Below are 19,376 nucleotides of genomic sequence, written 5' to 3'. Positions count from 1 at the left end.
AGCAAGGAAATTCTACCTCTTTTCTCTTCTTGCAGCTGTGGAACTTAATTCTGTTAACCTTGCACTTGTCAAGAACAGCTGAAAACAAAATGTAAACAGCTAATCTTTTTTATTGACCCTCAGTACAGTCTGAGGTCAAGTTAAATCTAACTCAGAAAGTATCCAGTCAATGTACTGCAGATTTAGATAAATCTGTTTAAATATAAGGAAGAGTTCTAGAATGGGCTGTTTCATGAAATAAAAGTAATTTATTTAACTTACAAAGGGAAAACTAAACAGTGACATTTACCCTTCCTTCTTTTCTCCTACTTCACAAGCTGCAATTTAAAATCACCTTTGGAGAAAGGTGCTTTTTATTCTAGTATATCTTACAATACAGCACAGACATCAAAATTTCATTGGAAGAATAAGACAGTTTGTTAACATTTAAATACACAGACATCCATTCCAGTCCTTGAAGAACATGTTTTTTGTTTACAACAGAAAAATACATCTGACAACAGTAGCTAGTTATATTACAAGCAAACAATATTGAACTCTGCATAGTTTATACAATATACTCTGGTAATAATTTAATTACCAGTTTTATCCGCTATTTACTAGCTGGCCACATAAAGCCTGACATTCATCTGAAATGTGGCATTATATGTTCCATTGGTATTCTCTTAACAGCTTCATTTAATGAAGTATTTTCTGGACAAATGATTTTCAAAACTCAAAGCTGACTAAAATGCTGGATGTCTTCACTACAAACATTTAGTGCTTACAATACATTCCTAAAGTAAAGGCAGGTGTCCAATAGAAAACATAGCTCAGAAAGAAAGGAAAATACTGTGCAAATTAAACCCCATCGCATTTAAAAATGTATTGATGTGCAAGTTACAGTATCAACTGTGCAATAATACTAACTGGGAAAAGAATCTCAGCATAAAATGATACATCTCTCACAGTACATCCTTGATTGCACATGTTCCACGGCGTTTGCATCCATTACTCTTCCTGCAGAAATTAAATACACTGAGTACCCTTAATTAAAACTAAACTATTTTACAATGAGAAGTTGTACACATGCTTCATTTAGCGGGAAAAACTGGAATAAAAGTAATCAGAATCACGTCAGAAATGCTTACTGACTTGTAGAGCCACAGTGCTTGTGAAGTGACTGACAACTGTCAGGATCTTTACAACACTCACAAAATGCAGCTTGTGGGTTACTGAGCAATAACCCCCCCACGACCAACAATACTGGGTTGAATTCCTTGCTTTTACAATCCAGTACATGCATTTCCTCCCCAGTGATCCTTATGGGCATATTCAAAATATACCTGCTGTAAAAGTGTTGGCTTTCTCCCCATAACACTTAATGCTGCAGTAACTGATTTGAAAGGAAACACAATGTTTTCTTTCCACAGTGCATATCACTGTGTTTTTAGCTACTCACAGGGACATTATATGAAACCAGGATTAGCTCACAGAAGGCTACAGAATGTCAAAAATGCCTGAAGGTACATTGAAAGCATTGGGAAGAACCCTCATTTTCAGTGTGCCATCTGCTCCACAGGAGAAGATACGATTGCCTTGCACAGTCTCAATCTGGGTGACACCAGCACCAATATTTCTGAAAAGGGATTGCTTAGCATGTTCATTTTTAAATGAATGAATTAAATTGTAGCCGGTCAGTCTCCACACCTGTATCAAAAGAATGACAAAAGGAGATAAATATTAAAGGGTTTGTATTTTCCCCCCCAATGTTTCAGATTCCTGGCTGTTCTAAACTCTGTTGAGAAAGATAAAGGATATTTTTTTGTTGCCTCATTGCAACAATTACTACTAGTCCAAGAGTCTTGAGAGGCTGCTGATGCAGTGTAAGGCTGCCTTACTGTGGACCAGCTGGGTATTGGGCAGGGTAAAGCTTCCTATGTTACCTGATCAGAGTCCTTCTCCCATCTGCCCCCCAGGAAAGCTGCAGAAATGGAAAGGTTGCAGTTTCATTCAAGATGACTACTGTCAGCTTTTCAGCACCTGGAAATACTTTCCTGCTAAGGAATGCTGCAGAGAGTAAGCTGCACAATTTGTAAGTGTGCAGAGTGGTAGGAAGCACAGCTACCTGTTCTGTCCTAAGTAGCAGGAGCCTCAGCAAGGCCAGGCCATGAAAACCACTGTAAAGCAGTCATCCAGAAAAGGAAAGAAGCTCTATTCACCTTCTCTTTACCATATTGTATTTCCTTCTCTTAGTATTCAGGTAAAATGGCCATTACAACAGGGACTGTATTTCTGTGGTGCTTTGTATTCTTTTTGGTGTTTGTTTTGTTCATTTGTTTTCATGTTGGTGTTTGTTTCTTGCTACTCTGACCTCTCAGTAGCTGTCTGGGGCTACAGCATCAGGAGAAAAAAATAGAACTTGGTGATACAGAAACTTTACACAATGTTGAAGTTACTGAGCGCCCCCTGTGTTACAAAGAAATGTGCAACAGCAAAGCCAGCATATTTTTAAGTGAGAAAAAAACAAAGGTAAGATTTCATAACCATGCACTTTGCTTTATCCACTTAAAATCAGTCTCACAACCTTAAGAAGACTATCCTTTAGAGGGGGGAAAAAAACCTACTTGCTTTAGAAGCCTACCAGTACATTTCAGTTTACAGCATAAATGTAAAGCAGGCTATACATCAAGTGTAGGTTTGGGGTTTTGAGGACTGTTTTTGTTTTGTTACTGCATTACTCTGGCTCTTTCCATAAGACAATACACTCCTCCAGCCAAACACCCTCCCCCAGAAGCCAGCTCCTCCATGCCTTACCTTCATGTTGCCTTCGGCCGAGCCTGTGACAAAATAGTCCTCGGAAGGATCCAGGGCAAGGGCCTTAACAGCTGACTCGTGTGCTTGGAAGGTGAAAAGGATTTGCCTCTGTCTGATGTCAAAGATGCAGATATATCCCTTCCTACCTCCAGAAATCAGCAGTTGATGCTTGGGTGCATACTGAAGTACTGTGGCACCGTGGTCATGACAAGTGAAGGCTGAAGAAGAAGGATGTCAGAATTTAATAGATTTGAAACTGTAAGTAGCTCTCAATCTTAAAATGACTTTCTTCTATAACTTGCTACCTGAATATTTTTTAACTTTGCAGACACATTCCTTCATATGGGTAATGTCTTATCAGCTGACAGCTTAGTGCTCTCATAAGAAATATCTAGATCTAATGCACAAGAAAGCACGATATGCAGTCTAAGTTAATTTAGAATAGAGGGTCATACCTGAATTTAAAATTTCAGAAAATATAAAATTCACTATATGAAGTTGAGATAAATTCCTGATTTAGAAAAAAGTATAGCTGATCTTGAGCAACCTGGTCTAGTGAAAGGTGTCCCTGCCCATGGCAAAGGGAGGGGAAAGAGATGATTTTTAAGGTCCCTTCCAACCCAAACCATTCTATGATGTTCTTTCTTCATACTTTTCCATATAGAGCAGATTAACATCATTGTAGAGAACATGCAGAACCAGGTGCATGTATTAATGTGCAACACAAACTTAGATCTGTTCCCCAGGATGAGGTTTTCCCCTTGCCCCAAATGCACACACAAGCTGTATTTCCTTAGTCAGTAAGAAGCAGAGGTTTAATTTTCACCACAGTACTTACCATGTATAAGACTGTTACTAGATGAAATCAAGGTGTCCCACAGGCACACATTTCTGAGGGAGAAAAAACCAAAATCATTATGGCTTATTGCCAGGTGACTCATGGGGTGACATGACTTCAAAAGTGCTCACATTTTATGGCAGTCTAGAAGGCAGAATTGAACACCCTGCAGTCATTGGAGAGCATTTGCAAAAAACTAAGAGTTTTAATTATTTTCTTTGGTCTTTTATGCTTCTTAGTGGAACTATACCTTCTACCCTTAAAATGTCCGCTGATCAAAGGTTGTGTCAAATAATCATAGAAATTATTCTTTTGAGAGAAAAAGAATTATCTTGCTCTGCTGAACAGATTTCTACCCCCAGCAACAGCATCATGTCAAAGTAGTTGCATTGGGAATATAACCCGAAAAAACTGGTTAATTATTGCCCACTTCTCACACACACTAAACTTGGAAACAAGAAATTGAAGAAATGATATTCAAAGAAATTATCCAGCAAGTTCAAGCTGTAACAAAACTTAGGACAACGAGCCTTAAAATGTCAACCACACATTAATGCCCAAGAGCTTAGCAAGTTAAGGGTGATGAAAAAGTAGTTTTGAAATTCTTCATTGTTTCTTTAAACACACCTGTTATCATTGGATTGTCCCGATGTAGCAACTAGACTTGAGGAGGTTATAAATGCAAAGTCACTTGTGGTTTTACTGTGGCACTGCCAACTCTATTAAAAACAAAACAGAAAAGTGCAATCTTACCAGTTGTTATTTGCATCAAAAGTAATTACTGTCAGTCTGATGTCAGTGATAGTAAAACACAGAGTCTTTGAAACAAAGCTTAAAAAACTGACAGTTTGAAACTGAGAATGGATCAATAGATTAAAATCCAGTACAAAATGAAAAGATACTACAATAACTGACACAGAACAAATCTGCAGTATAGTGTACGACAACAGCCTGAGTTTTAAATTAAGCATGGTCATCATGTCAAGAAGCAGTAAAATGTATTGAAGAGTGTATTTTTACTAAGTTTGGGGGTTATAAAGTTATTAGTTGTGGCTCTGATTATTAATTTAAACATGGACAATGTTGAAGGAGTATTTGTAATTACACATTTATAGGTTATGGTTATGGTGCAATTGGTTTAGCAAAGATGTATCATTGAAACTCTGCAGTTTTGATGAAGTGTGCCAATTAAAAAGCAGCAAAGCCAAATATGTCTCATTTAAGTCCTATTCTCTGGGCCTGTCTCAAGTTTCAAAGACTTTGCTTTTCTCTACAATAATAATAACAACAAAATAAAATCTGTTTACTTACCAGGTAGGGCTTAGGATTTGAGGTGGTTTGGTTTACTTGCCAAATACTTAGAAAACCTTCACCATCAGCAACACCACACTGTAAAGAATAAATTGCATTTATTAGCATGACATGGTGGTTACTGGATGTTTCATGATAGTAAACTGCTGACTTCAGGGAAAAACCCCCCTGAACCACCAAGCCTTCACCTGCAAATTGCATATCAATAACAATGATCTTCAAGACAAAAAATAATAACTAGTTTAGAAGCCAAGTGAGTTCAGTGCTGATTGTTTAATGATTATTTAATGATGGATGCTCTCCTGCATACCCAATTCTTTTCTGGAAATGGAAAATGCATGGAAGCTTATCTTTCAAATCCTAATGTTAGATGCTAAAGCTAACAAAGGCATCATTACTCCAGGACTCTACTTGAAGATGCTTTAAAAAAGTCAGATGCATGATAACATGCCATAAAAGCATGATAAGAACAATTTTGGAAAGATTGTAGTCATGAATGGTAAAATGAGTGAGCTATATTTATTAACCAAAATGAATAACATTTAATATTGTATATTATATGCAGCATATTCTGTAATTATTTTACAAAATAATTTTAGAAATATTGAGAAATACTTTTTATATTTTCTCTTTTTAGTTGGGCTTCACAAGTCCTGCCTGAATGACCTCCATGTGAAGCACAGCAACAAATACATCTTAATTTCTGACTTAAGATTGATTCCCACATAATGGTAAGACTGCAATATTTCAAAGCACAATCAAAACACATTTTTAGAATGAGTTTAAATGACATTCTATGCCACCTGAAAATAGATTTGCTGTGAGATACTTTATATTTCCAGCTATTTCACCTTTGCTGTTTTATAGCTATGTACAGTCATGCCCAAACACCTTTAATTCACTTTTTATAGTTTTTAACTATAATGAAGTGAAATATTTTGTGAGTAAAAGTGCAGACAAGACCTGTTAAAATAATAGAATTGTCAACATGAAAAACTGAGGAGGTGGGTATTCCTCCCAATTTCTTTCTCTACTCTTCTTTCTGCATTTCATATCCCTCGTAGAGTCATTTCTGGCCAAAGCATGTCTTTTTGTATTCTTTCTGCTCTCCACTCTAGTGGAGTACACTCACAGCCTTCAACTCATGGCCTGAATTATCCCTTACCTTATTTCCCTGGGCATTGAAATACATCCTTGTCACCCTGGCATTCCCAGCCTGCTGGAAGCACACCAGCTGCTGTGGCCTTGTCCACTCAAACATTCGGACACTTCCATCTTGTGCTCCTGTAAGATCTAAGATTAAAAGATGATAATTAATAGTACAGTATTTTGTAGAAAATTATAAATTTCATACTAATGATTCACTTACAATACTGATGGACTGGATGTGAAGCCATTCTCTTGACGTTATTCAGATTTCTTTTAATCAGCTTTATATGAAACAAAGAAAAATTAATTAATTTTGAAAAATACAAACACTATTCAATTTTGTTTATACTATTACATGGTAAGTGTCCCCTAGTTAAAAAAAAATAATCTGTTAAGCTAACATTATTTGAATGGTCCTACATCAAAATTCCCATAAGAAAGAAAACTGTTGGTGGTTTTTCCTGAACAGGATGGGACTGCTGGGATGCGTTCCTTGAGCTTTATGGCAGCACCAGTCTCATTACATGGCTTAGACAATTGGAAGATGGCAGCAGCTCACATCTTGCCAGCAGGAGCCAAAGATTTCTTTGTTACAGAGCATTTTAAAAACTTTCTAGCCAATAGCATATTGTTAAAGCTTACAGACAACTGTTCTAGCCAATCTCTAAAAGCACACATGCACCTGCTTCACACAATGCTTGCTTGTATGCTTTCTATTAACAATACACATTACTTCTTTATTAAGCTTAAAACCTTCTACTATCTTGCTAAGCATATTATTCTGCAGTCTTAAGGTCTATCTTGGCCAAGGCTAATACTCAAATTATTGTTTCATATCCTTGCTTGCTGTACTATTGTAATTTTGTACTTTCAGACTTTGCAGCTGCAGGCCTTAGAAACAGAAAGAGAGAAATTAGGGCTAGCTGCAGCTTTCTGAAAGTTTTCTTACCTTTACCGTTTCCCACAATAAACCACCCAGACTGACCCATTATTTTCTATATCACAATAATTCTGTGCCACAGTATATGAGGAAATGCTTATTTTGGCCTTCTTTTTGGCCAGGTCTTGGTTGCTGTTGGCTTTTTATGTCAGTACTGGATTGATAGTATGATGATAATGCATGCTAGGTGTCTCTAGTAAATAACAGATGATAAACACCTCCTCTCCTGAGCTGCAGACACAGAAGTACTCACCACACCAGCTCCAGTGCTGGTTTGCCCAGTGCCTAGCCAGGGCATGGATGGAGATGGCTGGATCTGACTCACTCCAAATGATGGTGCACTTGAAGGAGCCAGTGTTGTGGTAGAACCACGGAAGTCAACGTCATCAGAACTGGAAAAGAACAGTTCTGCTTTAAACAAAAACTTCTTTGCTCCTAATAATCTTTAATTATTTGTCAAGAGCCTAATGGCAGTGGGTAGAGGAAGTGACAATAATGAGACTATAAATTGGTAATTCCTGCACTTATGCAGTACAATTTTTCCATGAGCCCCAAATCTACCCATGTTTAATCTCAAGAGATGATCTCAGTATAAGAATCTAAGCTTCCCTGAGAAGAATATTGTTGGGCTGTCCCTGACGTGTGTGTGCAGGGAGCTGGTACAGAGGAGTGCTCGCTGCAGCTCATGCATTCACAGCTCTCAGCACAGGAATGGAGAGGACAGAACAGCCAGCATCAGCTACCACAGCTGCCCCCCACACTGCACTGATGCAAGGGAACTGCAGGGTGTGCAAGGTAGCATTTCCTTCATTATCTTATCCACCACATGGGATTTCACTCCACTGTGCAGTGCATGCATTCCTAAAGACAGTAATTATTCTCTTGCTTCCCTCACTTGGCAAAGTAATCTGAAACCTACTGAAGAAGAGTAATTAATGTTTTTTGTATGCTCCATTCGTGCTTGCACAGGCACTATAGATACAGCCTCACAGAAAATCAATATTCTTATTAATATAACCACAAAGAAACAATCCTACCTTTTAGATTCTCTGTCATATTCTTCCCCAATCCATATAAATGACTGAGCAGCCAGTAGAGCTGAAATATCAAGTTCTTGAACATCATGTGTAGATGCCAAAACAATTTCATTGCTGTTTGCCTATGCAGCACAAACACAGAATTTATACTAACTATAATTAAGATCTTTTATTACATTTCTTGTAGTATTTGAGGCTTACCTTGTTAACTGCAAATGCCATTATCATATCTGATTCTTTGTGAATGATTTTTGCTTTTCCTCCAGGGTATCCAAGATCTGCTTCAACCTACAAAATATTTATTAAAAACTTCAATTAGTGTGAAAATCCATTTTTAGTGATACATTCAGAGTGCAAAATTCATGCAAGAAAAGTTCAGTGGCCTTAGCATTGTTTCAGTAGCTAAACTTTAGACTTCTCATACTCTTTGGTGTTCTAGTAGCCAAAAGTGATATTTGAGTGTAAGAAACACAAAGTTGTGTGTGCAACACTATTTACAAGGTGTTCGCTCATCCCAATTATCAGGACATCCGAAGTTAGTTCATGGATTAAAAGCCTGTCACACAGACTACACAGAACACACAGCTTCTGTTAGTCACATTAGAAAAGAAAAGCCAGTTCCACAGAACTTTTAAGAATGTGCTAGAGGTTTGGGAGAAGGGATACTACCTTGTTTTTGTGATCTTCTGCTACGCAGTTTTGTTTGACCTGCTCCACACGATCTTCTACAGACTACATAACATCACACAGTCACAAACACAAAACACATGCACAAACAAATATAAAAAAAGAATGAAACATTCCAAACTAGATTTTAAAGGCCACTCTGTCAGTAAATGATGACAAATGTATTTTTAACTTTTTATAAAAGGCACAGAAACTAAGACAGGAATCTAAACAAACTCACTTAAAATGTAATGCCTCCTAAATGAACACAAAATGTATGATATAGTAAATAAATGGAGGAGTAATACACACACAAACTCCATACTTACAGGAATTCTAAAAGATATTAAATTATATACTTATTTCCCATGATATTTATGTGTTGGCTTAAATTTTCAGTTAGAACACAGCAGTTGTAACCAGCACAATTTGTAAAGCCCCATATTATATATTACTATATAATATTACCTTTATATGTATATATTACTCATGCATATATACATATACACAAATGAATAGCACATTTAAATTTCTTTTTCAGTATGACACACCAAAAAAAGAAAGACTTTTCAAATTTCTTTGCTTATTACTGTTATTGCAAATGTTCTGTTTATTAGGCTAGTATTCAAATACATAAAGGTGAGACAAGTCTTGTTCAAAAATATTTGGTTCAGTTGATATCCCAATCAATAACAGTCATGTTGATTTTGAAAAAAATCCAAATATTGTTAAATAAGAGAAACTGAAATATCAATGAAAAATGAGAAGAAAAATTAAATACTAAGGAGACTGAAGAACAGTTATAATTGAGCTTTGTTTTTACAAAAAAAGTTACATTCTTTGTTTACCTCACTCTGCTTTCTTTTCTTTGTGAATATATATCTTATGAAAGTCTCCTGAAGAAGCTCTTGCTTCACAAGAAAATGCCAGAGCCTTTTTGCTGGAAGAGCTGAGTAATCCTTTGATCTGGATAAAACAGAAGAGAGAAAGAAACACAGGGTATCCTGAGTTGGAGGGACGGAGCCTGTTCCAGTGCCCAACCATCTCCTGGGTGAAGAAGCTTTTTCTAATTACACGCCTAAGCCTCCACTGACACAGCTTCAGGGCATTCATTTCCTTGTGTCCTGTCCCTGTCACCAGGGATCAGAGATCAGTGCCTGCCCCTCCTCTTCCCCTCACTGTACCTGCAGTGGGGTCTGCCCTCAATCTCCTCCAGGCTGAACAGACCCAGTGCCCTCAGCTGCTCCTCACAGGGCTTCACCTCCAGATCCCTCACCACCTTCACCTCCAGACCCCTCACCACCTTCACTGCCTCCTTTGGATGCTCTCTAGTAGTTTTATATCCTTGTTGTATTGTGGCACCCAAAACTGCCCCCAGCACTGTTTGGACTCAGTTGTAGTTTAATATATTGAGAAAAGCAAGCTATTTTTGAGTTGAAAACACAGTTCACTATCTGCATTTACAGACACCTCCAGGCATGACACTGTCTAAACACAAGAGGATTAGCCTTAAAAGGACCTTAGTACAACTGTCTTCCTCCTCCCCCAGACATCTGCATGTATTATATAACTCTTATTTTGCTGGGATAGAGTGAGAGACAACTGCTACTGAAGGAATAGTAAAACAGGTTGAATAGGGTGTTCCCAGCAACAGCCACTGCCCTCTATTCCTACAACCTCTGCTCTTTTCTAATCTTCCTTTCTTGTTGCAGCTGTGAGGAGTGCAGCAGAGGAAGTAAAGGCTGCTGCAGGAGACAGGCAGCTGCATAAGAATGAACAAACGGATGTGGGTAAATGGTTTCTGTAAAACTTTGGCTACTAGACCTAAGAGCTAGACAATCTTTGTTTGGCTGTTTAACGTGAGGAGGAAATGCTCTTTAGAATTTCTGTGATCAAAGAATGTGTTTATCCTAGGCAAAAAACACTTACTTGAAAGGTGTGTTCTCAGGTTCAATCATTGCTTTATTGCGGAGGATAGCTGGTCCTGCCCCTACACCCACGTCACTGGGGTAAGTATTGATGTAGTTTGGAGGTGGGCCTTCAAACTGGTCCATTCTATCTTGAAGAATCTGTTCCCAGTGTTCTAAATTTTTTATTACAGCAATGCCCAATGGAGATGTTACAGGCAGATCTAAACAGAAATATTAATGAAATAAGGCTCAGAGAAAAAGAAATTAAGCTACAGCGAGTATAAAACCCCCATAATAACATAACCATAAAAATAATCTTGAAAGGAAATGTACATGTTGGCAATTGTAATATTTAAGGTATTTGATTATTTTAAAGTTAGAATTAAAACATAAAGTCTGACAGAAAGCAATATATACAGAAAAATAAAATGTAAAGCAGGATTTAGCATACCGGTGAATTCCAGACCAGCAATGGGAAAGAAGTTCTTAATGTTGTGCAGAACTAATTTTACCATTGTCAGATGTAGAAGAGCCCAGCTGTATAAAAAGATTTGGTCATGTTAAAAAAACATTGAGTTATCTACAAAGTATTTTTCTTCTTCAAGCAAATACACAGGTTAGAAAACACTGCAGAAAGGTTGTATTTAACCTGCACCTCATTGAGAAGCTGCATTTGAATCAGCTTTATATTATCTTATATTATAACCATTATTCTAGAGCTGGCATTGTGGTTCATGATGCTGAGTCTTAAAAATGAAAATGGGTGTTTCTCAGTTGTTTTCCTCTCCCCAAAAAACTGCAAATCACACTTTAACTTCCTAATCCCTTTTTTCGGGCAAGTAAATGGGGAACTGCTATTGTGATGAAAATTTGTAATTTCTGTAATCCTATTGCCATAGACAAGTCTGCCCAAGTACTAAAATTGCTTCAATTATGTTGGATGGTGCAGAAGATCAATTTTTTTTAAATTTGGAAGCAAAGGTAAGCATATGACGTAATTATTCTAAAACAGTGACAATTCCTGCTGACCTGTAAGAATTGGCATCTGTGTGCTCCTGGATCTGCACATCAGAGAGGAAAGCATCATCCTCCTCCTCATCACTGTGAATGCTTTCATCAGAATCATATATAACACCACTGTCTGATAAAGGGAGAAAGGGCTGCAATGCAAAGCAAAAGTCTGTATAAAAACAATATTCTCATCTCTTCTCTGACTTCACTTATGACTCCCATAGAGTTTAAATGATAGCAACCTAACCTTTAACTCAGTGTCCCCAGAAATACAATTAATTAGCAAGGAGAGAAAGTGTTAATCACTATTACTGACAAGAGGCATGTTTTGAAAGTGAAGTAATAGACTTGTAGGCTCTTTATCCTTTATTATCAGGATAATATTCTGCGTCTTACTACTAAGAGCGCTCAAAATTTTCACTTTATTGTTGTCCCTTAAAACTTAATGGAATTTTCAATTACCTTTGCCATAAAGTAGTCCCACATGCTGAGTTCTGGAGGAATAAACTTCTCTTTATAAGAGGGTCTTTCTGCAGGTACAGGTGGTGGTACATTGCTGTCTTTTACTGGTCTGCCTGGCACCAGCATTCTCATGTTGAACCGGCGGCGGTGTTTATCCATTTCTTCTGATGGAAGAGGAGGTGCTAAATTCAGGTAGTTAAAAAAGCTGATATTAGTATTGCATCTTTAAAATGTCTCTATTTTATAGCTGAAGCAACTAACACCACTGTTATTGGTACTAATTTCTACTGATTTAGAATCAAAGCCAGCCTAAATAAAGTAAGTGTAATCATAAAAAAGTTTCATTATGATAAATTCAATAACTGTGGCATTTGGACATTGAATATATTTTGAAAAATAGTTTTTACATACTGGTTTAAGTTCTTAGGAGATGCAGCTTTTAAAAAGTTTTTTAGTTGAAAAATTTCTCAAGAAAGAAATAAAGAAAGTCAGATAATTTGTTGAGAAATAAAGGAATATGTAAAATATCACCAAACAGTATGCTGCACAATTAGCAGTTACTCAAATATAAACCAAGGAATTCTAAGGACAGCAAAGAAAATATTTTAATAGAAAGACAGGCTTTTTGACAATTAAAGGTTATGATTTAAAATGCCTTAATAGTAATCAAAATATTAATGAGGATTTGTTTTTTAAAGTGTTATTAGCCTGGCAACATCAAATATTACACTTACTTTATTACAAGGGAGCTAGGTATTTAAAAACTATTCTGTTTGTCCAAAAAAGCCACTACTAACACTCATCTACACTGCAAGTCTTTACAAACCTTCATTACCATCCTCTGAAACATCAGAAGCTGTAGCAGCTTGAAGGTTAAAGGAAAACAGAATACATCTCAAATGAACACAACTTACAGAAGTTATTAATGCTATTATCTTATGAAAATAATTGCCCTAAATGAGTTTAACTTACTCTATGAATGACAAACATCTGTTGTGCATAGTTGTAATGGTGCAATGCCTTATTACTGTTTGGCTTTATATTCTGGAGAGAGAATGTCTAATTTTTGCATAAGTTTCAAGCCTATTGGTGATTTAAAAGTCTGTGTGATGTGATTTTTAGTATTGCTGAAGTTTATAACAAATGATTGTATCTGTCTTTGTCTTCAGAGTGAATTCAATCTCCACTTTTGCTTTTCCTCGTACAGCATATTAATACTTGCTCATCTTTGAAAAATCTTGGGTTTAGTTGGAGCTTACATAGGCATGAGCTGTTTTTCTGCCAAACGAAGTTGGTATTTCTTCTCTGTGGTCTCGTGCTGGGTGAAATCCTACCTTGCAATATAAACTGATTGCAGAAATATTGTTTCCTACTTATTGCAGTCATTAAATAACAACACTCACCTCCCATTAAAAAACCCATAAGTATTAACACTGATTTATGTGTTAATAACTGATTTATACTGATTTATATTATTTAACTATTTATATTATTTAACTGGTTTATATCACCCGTTTTTTTTCCCTTAAAAATAATGGCTGAAATTGCTGAAAAATGTTATAAATAAGCACCTTGTATTGCTATTGTTACTATAATAACTACACAGTTTAATGCAAATTCAAAATGTGCTGTACACCATTACAAAGGACAACTGTGAGGCTATTATTTATTTCAGCTTTTTAGCTAATATGTTTACTTGCCCGTAGTTTCTTAAATTCTGCTCTTTAAAGGAAGGCAGGCTCTCCTACCAGAAGAGGCACAAAATGCCCACCGTTGGGGTGACCATTGTGGAGCAGTGTACCTGGAATGTTCTCAGACTGCCTGCGGGGTTTCACGAGCAGCTTGACTCCCCCGCCGAAGACAGCAGCCCACATGCGGCTGTTGAGCGGGTGCGCCGCCAGCCGGAACAGCTCGTTGCACGAGTTGGTGGCCAGGGCGTGGATCAGCAGGCTCAGGTACACGGCGACAACAGCTTCACACAGCAGGATGTTCAGCTTTGGCTGGTCTTCATCCTGAGCTGAACTTAACAGGTTGATAAGTGAACTCACACCTGCAAAGAGGAAAATTTCTGGGGTTAAATGAGTAGGAAGACAAATGGACAAAGAGTAACTGTTTTACTTTTACACTTTATGGTAAACACTAGTAGCCACATGATGCTTTTATTCAGATGAAACATACTATTAACAGTTTTCTTAAAATTAGAAAGATAAAAATTATAAAAAGCCTTCTTGGGTCTGGGACTTTTGCTTTGCACTTCTCTGCAAATACTATGGGCAGTTCAGTGTGCCTATGAAGTTCCTGCACCATTTCCACAGTTTATGTTGTACATCAGAATTAGCTGCTTTGACAGCTATACCAAGTGCAGCATACATGTAGGACAGTACTGTGGAGACAATAGAGGCAGCATTGCTACGGGGTTAGGCAGACTGGAGGAAAACATTTTGTGGTGACAAATTGTCATTAAGTTTATCCTAAAGATCATGGTCTCTTCTTCAGACAAGATGTTTGCCATGTACAAAATTTATTTTTATTTGTTTTGATATGTGAAAAAGTGAAAGGCTGTTACTATTTTGAGAATTAAGCTAGAAACATCTGTCATGGATTATCGACTATTTCATCCCTTATACAGGACAGTGAAATCATTTTGGCACGTGGAGCTGGTCCAGTGGAGCTAAAAGTAACCTTATTTTAGTCTCACCAGGCCACTGAGCAGGAGATGAGTTTGGAGTTGCGTGCTCTTCAATGCTTTCTGTCCTCAGTCTGCGTCGATCACTCAGAAGCAGTCCTTGATAGACCATCCCAGTAAACTGATTTGCTTCTGTTTGACTGCTACATACAAATAAATTTTTTTCTGATGAGAAAGTGAGTACACCAAGTGAGAGTGACATCATATTTTCCTACTGTTTACTGAAAAACCCTGAATGGTGTTATTTTATCTGTGTAAAATTGATCGGGCATATCAAAGGAAGCAATGTTTAATGTGTAAAAGTATCTTTACCCATAAACAAACATTTAATCCCTTTTTAAGTCACATGCAGGAAGAATTTCCATTTAGGATGCACAAAGTATACTGCAAATGTAGGACTGTATGAAAACTTCCCTCTTTACCTGTAGCTGTGGCTGTCACATAGTGCTTGATAAATGGATGCAGAAAGTGAAGCTGCTAAAGAATGAAGTGTGTACACCTAAAATAAAGAGAACCAATGAGCTATATGTTTTATATAAAAGGTGAGTAAAATACATTTCTTTCTAAAGGGTATTGGAAATGTGTTCTGCAGGACTGTTCTAGTTTTAAAGCAAGTGCAAGAAATAGTAACTGAATGTTACTTCGAGTTTACAGCACAGTGCTTAGAAAATCAACACTATTTGTTCAAGATAATTTGATGGCAGTCAACACTTTCTAATATTATCTCAAGATAATTAACTTGATTCTAATACAGAACAGCCACAGTAAATGAGCATACTGAAGTAGTGATTAAGCATGTCCTGTTATGACAATGAATTTGATGGAATGGTTCCTGGAAGCTGTACTATATAACACTGCAGTTCAACGTAGTAGCAGCTACTCAATATGCATGAAATACAAAAAGTTTGTGTAGTCATGATATAATATTTTTGTCTGAAATATCTTTTCTTACCTCAATTATGTGCTTATAAATTCCTTTAGTCTCCAGGAATAACAAAATAACTGGTTCTGCCTCACAATGCAACAGAAACAGTCCAGTTCTTAAAAAGAGGAAATGCAAGGATTTCTTGGAAAATTCAATGAAATCCACAGTGTGAAGAAAATGATACTGTCCAACTGTTAAAAAAGCAAACTTTCCTAAACTCACCCTGTGCTCATTCCTGTCTTTTCCTGCTATCCTTACATTTCATCAAACATTAGGCCTTAGATTAAAGCTATGAATTACCTTGACATCTTCAATATTAGGATGTGGTGGTGATTTCATCTGCACAATAGTGTAAAGTATATCATGGATGTGGTTGTTTAAGTACAGCACAGGATTAGCTATCACAGTTTTTGTGGATGCTATGCTTGCAGACAGCAGTGGTAGTGTTGTGGGTAGTGGAAGTGGAGACTGAAGTTGCTTTACAGTAGTTTCCTGTTACAAAAGAAAAGATCGTATTTAAAATTATGGCTTTGAAAAAAAAAATAGAGATAATTTTACATCTTAAGTATATTTCCCAGATTATTTATCATCTTCCACTGCTGTCTACTCACTACAGACAAGATTTTACTGTCAAAAGCAAGTTATTATTTACTATAAGGTTCAGACTTGATAGCCATGTTTTCTGGAGTACATTTTGATTTCATGCAGGAAGAGTATTTTCATGTAGTTCATTAGGAAGTGTGGAGATTGTCTCTTAAGAAACAGTAACTAAACATGTACTTCCAGTAGCACAAGTTGGTACAACTGGTCACTGGTCTGAGTTTAGGAAAAAAGCCTAATTTGTACTTATCTGAGTTTCTCAAGGGGAAACAAACAGAACTTTAAAAAATTCTTTAATGTACATTCTAACCAAAACAGCTGTGTGTTGCCCTATTTTAAACAGGAGAAATCTAGGACTAGAGCATGTGAAAAGACTTGCCCAGTATCAGATTATTTGCTCTAGCTCAGTGTAGTAGTTAACATTTGCTGTAAAATATCTCTTTTTGTACGAAACGCAGAAAATGCCATAACAGAATACCCTGTCTGACTTTATATTATTTGTTGAGCCTTGAAGCTAACACCTCATTCCTTGTAGCTCCTTTGCATGATTTGCAGAGGTCTAGGAATGAGATTTTGTTTTACTTCAGTAACTGTGAATTTAATTTATTATATAGGTACCTAGAAATTGTGACCAAAAATATGTCATAGTAACACATCGCTGCAGCTACAATACAAACCAGCAACATTTATATTCCATAATCATAAGTTTCCTGATCTTCAGTGTCACAGAGCAGATTCTTCAGAACCAAATAATACATATTGAGAAAAGCAGCCCACTTAAATAGCAAGCTCTTTCTCCAGGAACATTATAATGACCATTAGACTTAGAGAACATTACCAGAATCTATCTAGGCACAAACTCACGCATTTGACATAACTGACAGTCTAGAACTGTTCACATTCATCAGCAGAAATGAATTTTGAATTTGCTTTACCTGCTGTGACTCCTGCAGCAGGAACTTCAGCTCCATCCTTACAGATGCTAAACCTCCACCTTGTGCCCCATGGAGACTACAATAACTGAGGAAAACTCTGAGCAGAGCTTGGTTCTTCTGCAGCCACCACTTGCGTCTCTCAGCGTGCTCTCGCTTCGCCTGTAGCCTGCGCCTTTCGATCTGGTGCCGTTCGTAGGAGCCAATGTCTGGCTTATCCATAATATCTTCGGGGTCAAGCAGATCCCCATTTACTTTGGTATATGTTTTACAGTAGTCTTTGTCCCCTGTGTCATGGTTGCATATTTCATGCATAGCAGCAATCTCTTTTTCCAGCCAGTTGTAAAGCTGAAATCTGAGCTTTCCTCCATCCACTTCATAACCTGTAGCCAAAGTCCTCAGTTCAGTCATAAGGATTTTCAAACAGGCTCTGAATTTCAGTTGCTCAGCAATAACATCAACCTCAGTGTCTCCTGCCTCAGAAACCTCCCCGTGTGGTGTTTGAGCCATGCTGGTGTCTGAGGTCCTCTCATCTTCACTCTTAGAATCAGACTTTTTCATCATTATCCCAACATCCTTGTCTTCTTCATCTGATCCATTTTTGTCTTCACCCCAATCAAGAGTAAGGGGCTCATCATCAAATTTTACTGCTGGTTGACTCCAGTCAAATTGTGCTGAAGATTCAACAGTGCTCTCCAAAGCAAAGGAAGTTGAAATGGGTTTTGACCAGTCTATATCACCACTTCCAGCACCATCCTGTAGGGCTTTGGAATCTGAAACATCAGCCTGGATTGAAGGACTGGATGAATCTTTTTCTCCAGCTAGAGGTGACTTTTTTCTTATTTTTGGAATTTTGGAAAGGACTTCAAGGGCTAGTACAGGGCAGCCTACTTTAAAATGAGCATTTGCAGTAGTGAAGAATAATTTTCTTTCTATAAGATTAATTTTATCAACAAAGCTTTTCTCAGTTTTTAGACCTAAGGTGGCGAGAGTTCCTTCTGGTGAACTGAAGTATCTTCGGATGAGCAAAGGGTGGGTCCGAAGGTAGTTGTAGAAACTGAACACCACAGGATTGCAGGACTTGACAATAACTGAGGAATTAAACAGATATGACATCCATTAAAAATGCTTTTTAGATGGTATTATTCTTTTTTGCAGTTATTTCCTGCATTAGAGATTTATCAAAACACACAAAGACATTTTTGGGTCTAGTGACCAAAAAAAATGAAATAAATTACTTATTCCCCATAAAAAGAATAAAGGTATGAGCTGGATGAGTAGAAAGATATAAATTCTGTCATTTGCCTTGCAATTACATTGCACTACAATTACAGCTAAGCTATAAGGCAGCTGAGATGATCATCCAGGTAGAGATTTCCCCAAGGAAGTTCCTGTACGGAATATGACACCTATGTGGCCACCTGTCACTTAACATCAGTCTTGAATAGATGGGATAGGAAATCCTGCTACAATACTGCTAATTCCTAGAAGTAAGACTAATAATTTAAGTCCACTAGAAAAAAGACCAACCAGCATTCATTCTAGAAAAGTATTGTATGAAGTGCCAAACAAAGACAGCTCTCCTGAGCTTAGCTGACAGCAGGAACTAAGTTTGGTGTTAGGGGGTTGAAGACCCTCTCTTCTTTTTCTTAATATGTTTAATATTAATTAATTAATATTTAAATATTAAATTAAAATAATAATTAAAATATTAATTAATATTTTTTCCCTTACCTGGGTTTTCATCATCATCTTTGGGTGTTTGTTCCAATAATGTATCCAGTGCTCGTGTGTAGTCTTTCATTATCCAGTATGCAATGCTTCTCAGAAATGGATCAGAATGCAACTTAGTACAGCTGAATCCAGTTCCATCCTTCTGGCAACCCAAAATCTTTTCGTAGAGAATGGAGGTGTAGGTGACAGAGGTTTCAAACTCTGATTCATACAAACGAGCAATGACCATGGCCAACTGGATGTCTTCCATTTTCTCAAGGCACACCTATGGTAAGCAGTGGGGAAAAGGTTGTTTTATAAGGGGAGTTCTACAAAATAAAGTGAATAGCAATATATGTTTACAGAACAGATTTTTTTTTTTTTCTCCTCTTATCTGTTC

The 19,376-nt window shown here is 37.1% G+C and overlaps 1 protein-coding gene across 2 annotated transcripts in view; it reads right to left on the bottom strand.

Moving 5' to 3' along the window:
* Window positions 1-119: 119 nt before the first annotated feature.
* Window positions 120-19,376, bottom strand: part of DMXL2 (Dmx like 2) — a 47,868-nt gene continuing 28,611 nt past the window's right edge. The window contains exons 23-44 of one of the 2 annotated variants that reach the window (XM_054273079.1): window positions 18,998-19,262; window positions 17,267-18,354; window positions 16,032-16,223; window positions 15,229-15,305; window positions 14,819-14,949; window positions 13,922-14,170; window positions 12,121-12,302; window positions 11,677-11,807; window positions 11,099-11,184; window positions 10,667-10,868; window positions 9,586-9,703; window positions 8,741-8,803; window positions 8,273-8,359; window positions 8,072-8,193; window positions 7,288-7,426; window positions 6,315-6,375; window positions 6,111-6,238; window positions 4,946-5,023; window positions 4,262-4,353; window positions 3,635-3,687; window positions 2,797-3,014; window positions 120-1,689 (exon numbers count right to left, since the gene is read on the bottom strand). In XM_054273079.1, coding sequence (XP_054129054.1) covers window positions 1,480-1,689; window positions 2,797-3,014; window positions 3,635-3,687; window positions 4,262-4,353; window positions 4,946-5,023; window positions 6,111-6,238; window positions 6,315-6,375; window positions 7,288-7,426; window positions 8,072-8,193; window positions 8,273-8,359; window positions 8,741-8,803; window positions 9,586-9,703; window positions 10,667-10,868; window positions 11,099-11,184; window positions 11,677-11,807; window positions 12,121-12,302; window positions 13,922-14,170; window positions 14,819-14,949; window positions 15,229-15,305; window positions 16,032-16,223; window positions 17,267-18,354; window positions 18,998-19,262 — 3,972 coding nt within the window. In that variant the 3' untranslated portion in view covers window positions 120-1,479. The remainder of the gene's footprint in view (window positions 1,690-2,796; window positions 3,015-3,634; window positions 3,688-4,261; window positions 4,354-4,945; window positions 5,024-6,110; window positions 6,239-6,314; window positions 6,376-7,287; window positions 7,427-8,071; window positions 8,194-8,272; window positions 8,360-8,740; window positions 8,804-9,585; window positions 9,704-10,666; window positions 10,869-11,098; window positions 11,185-11,676; window positions 11,808-12,120; window positions 12,303-13,921; window positions 14,171-14,818; window positions 14,950-15,228; window positions 15,306-16,031; window positions 16,224-17,266; window positions 18,355-18,997; window positions 19,263-19,376) is intronic. The other variant, XM_054273080.1, reaches the window with a different exon arrangement.

This window comes from Melozone crissalis, unplaced genomic scaffold (assembly GCF_028551555.1).
Source record: "Melozone crissalis strain CALT ecotype California unplaced genomic scaffold, PUWL_Pcris_2 ptg000014l_1, whole genome shotgun sequence".
NCBI lineage: Eukaryota > Metazoa > Chordata > Aves > Passeriformes > Passerellidae > Melozone > Melozone crissalis.
Note: the sequence above shows the minus strand (reverse complement) of the source record. Positions and strands in the feature narration are given on the sequence as shown.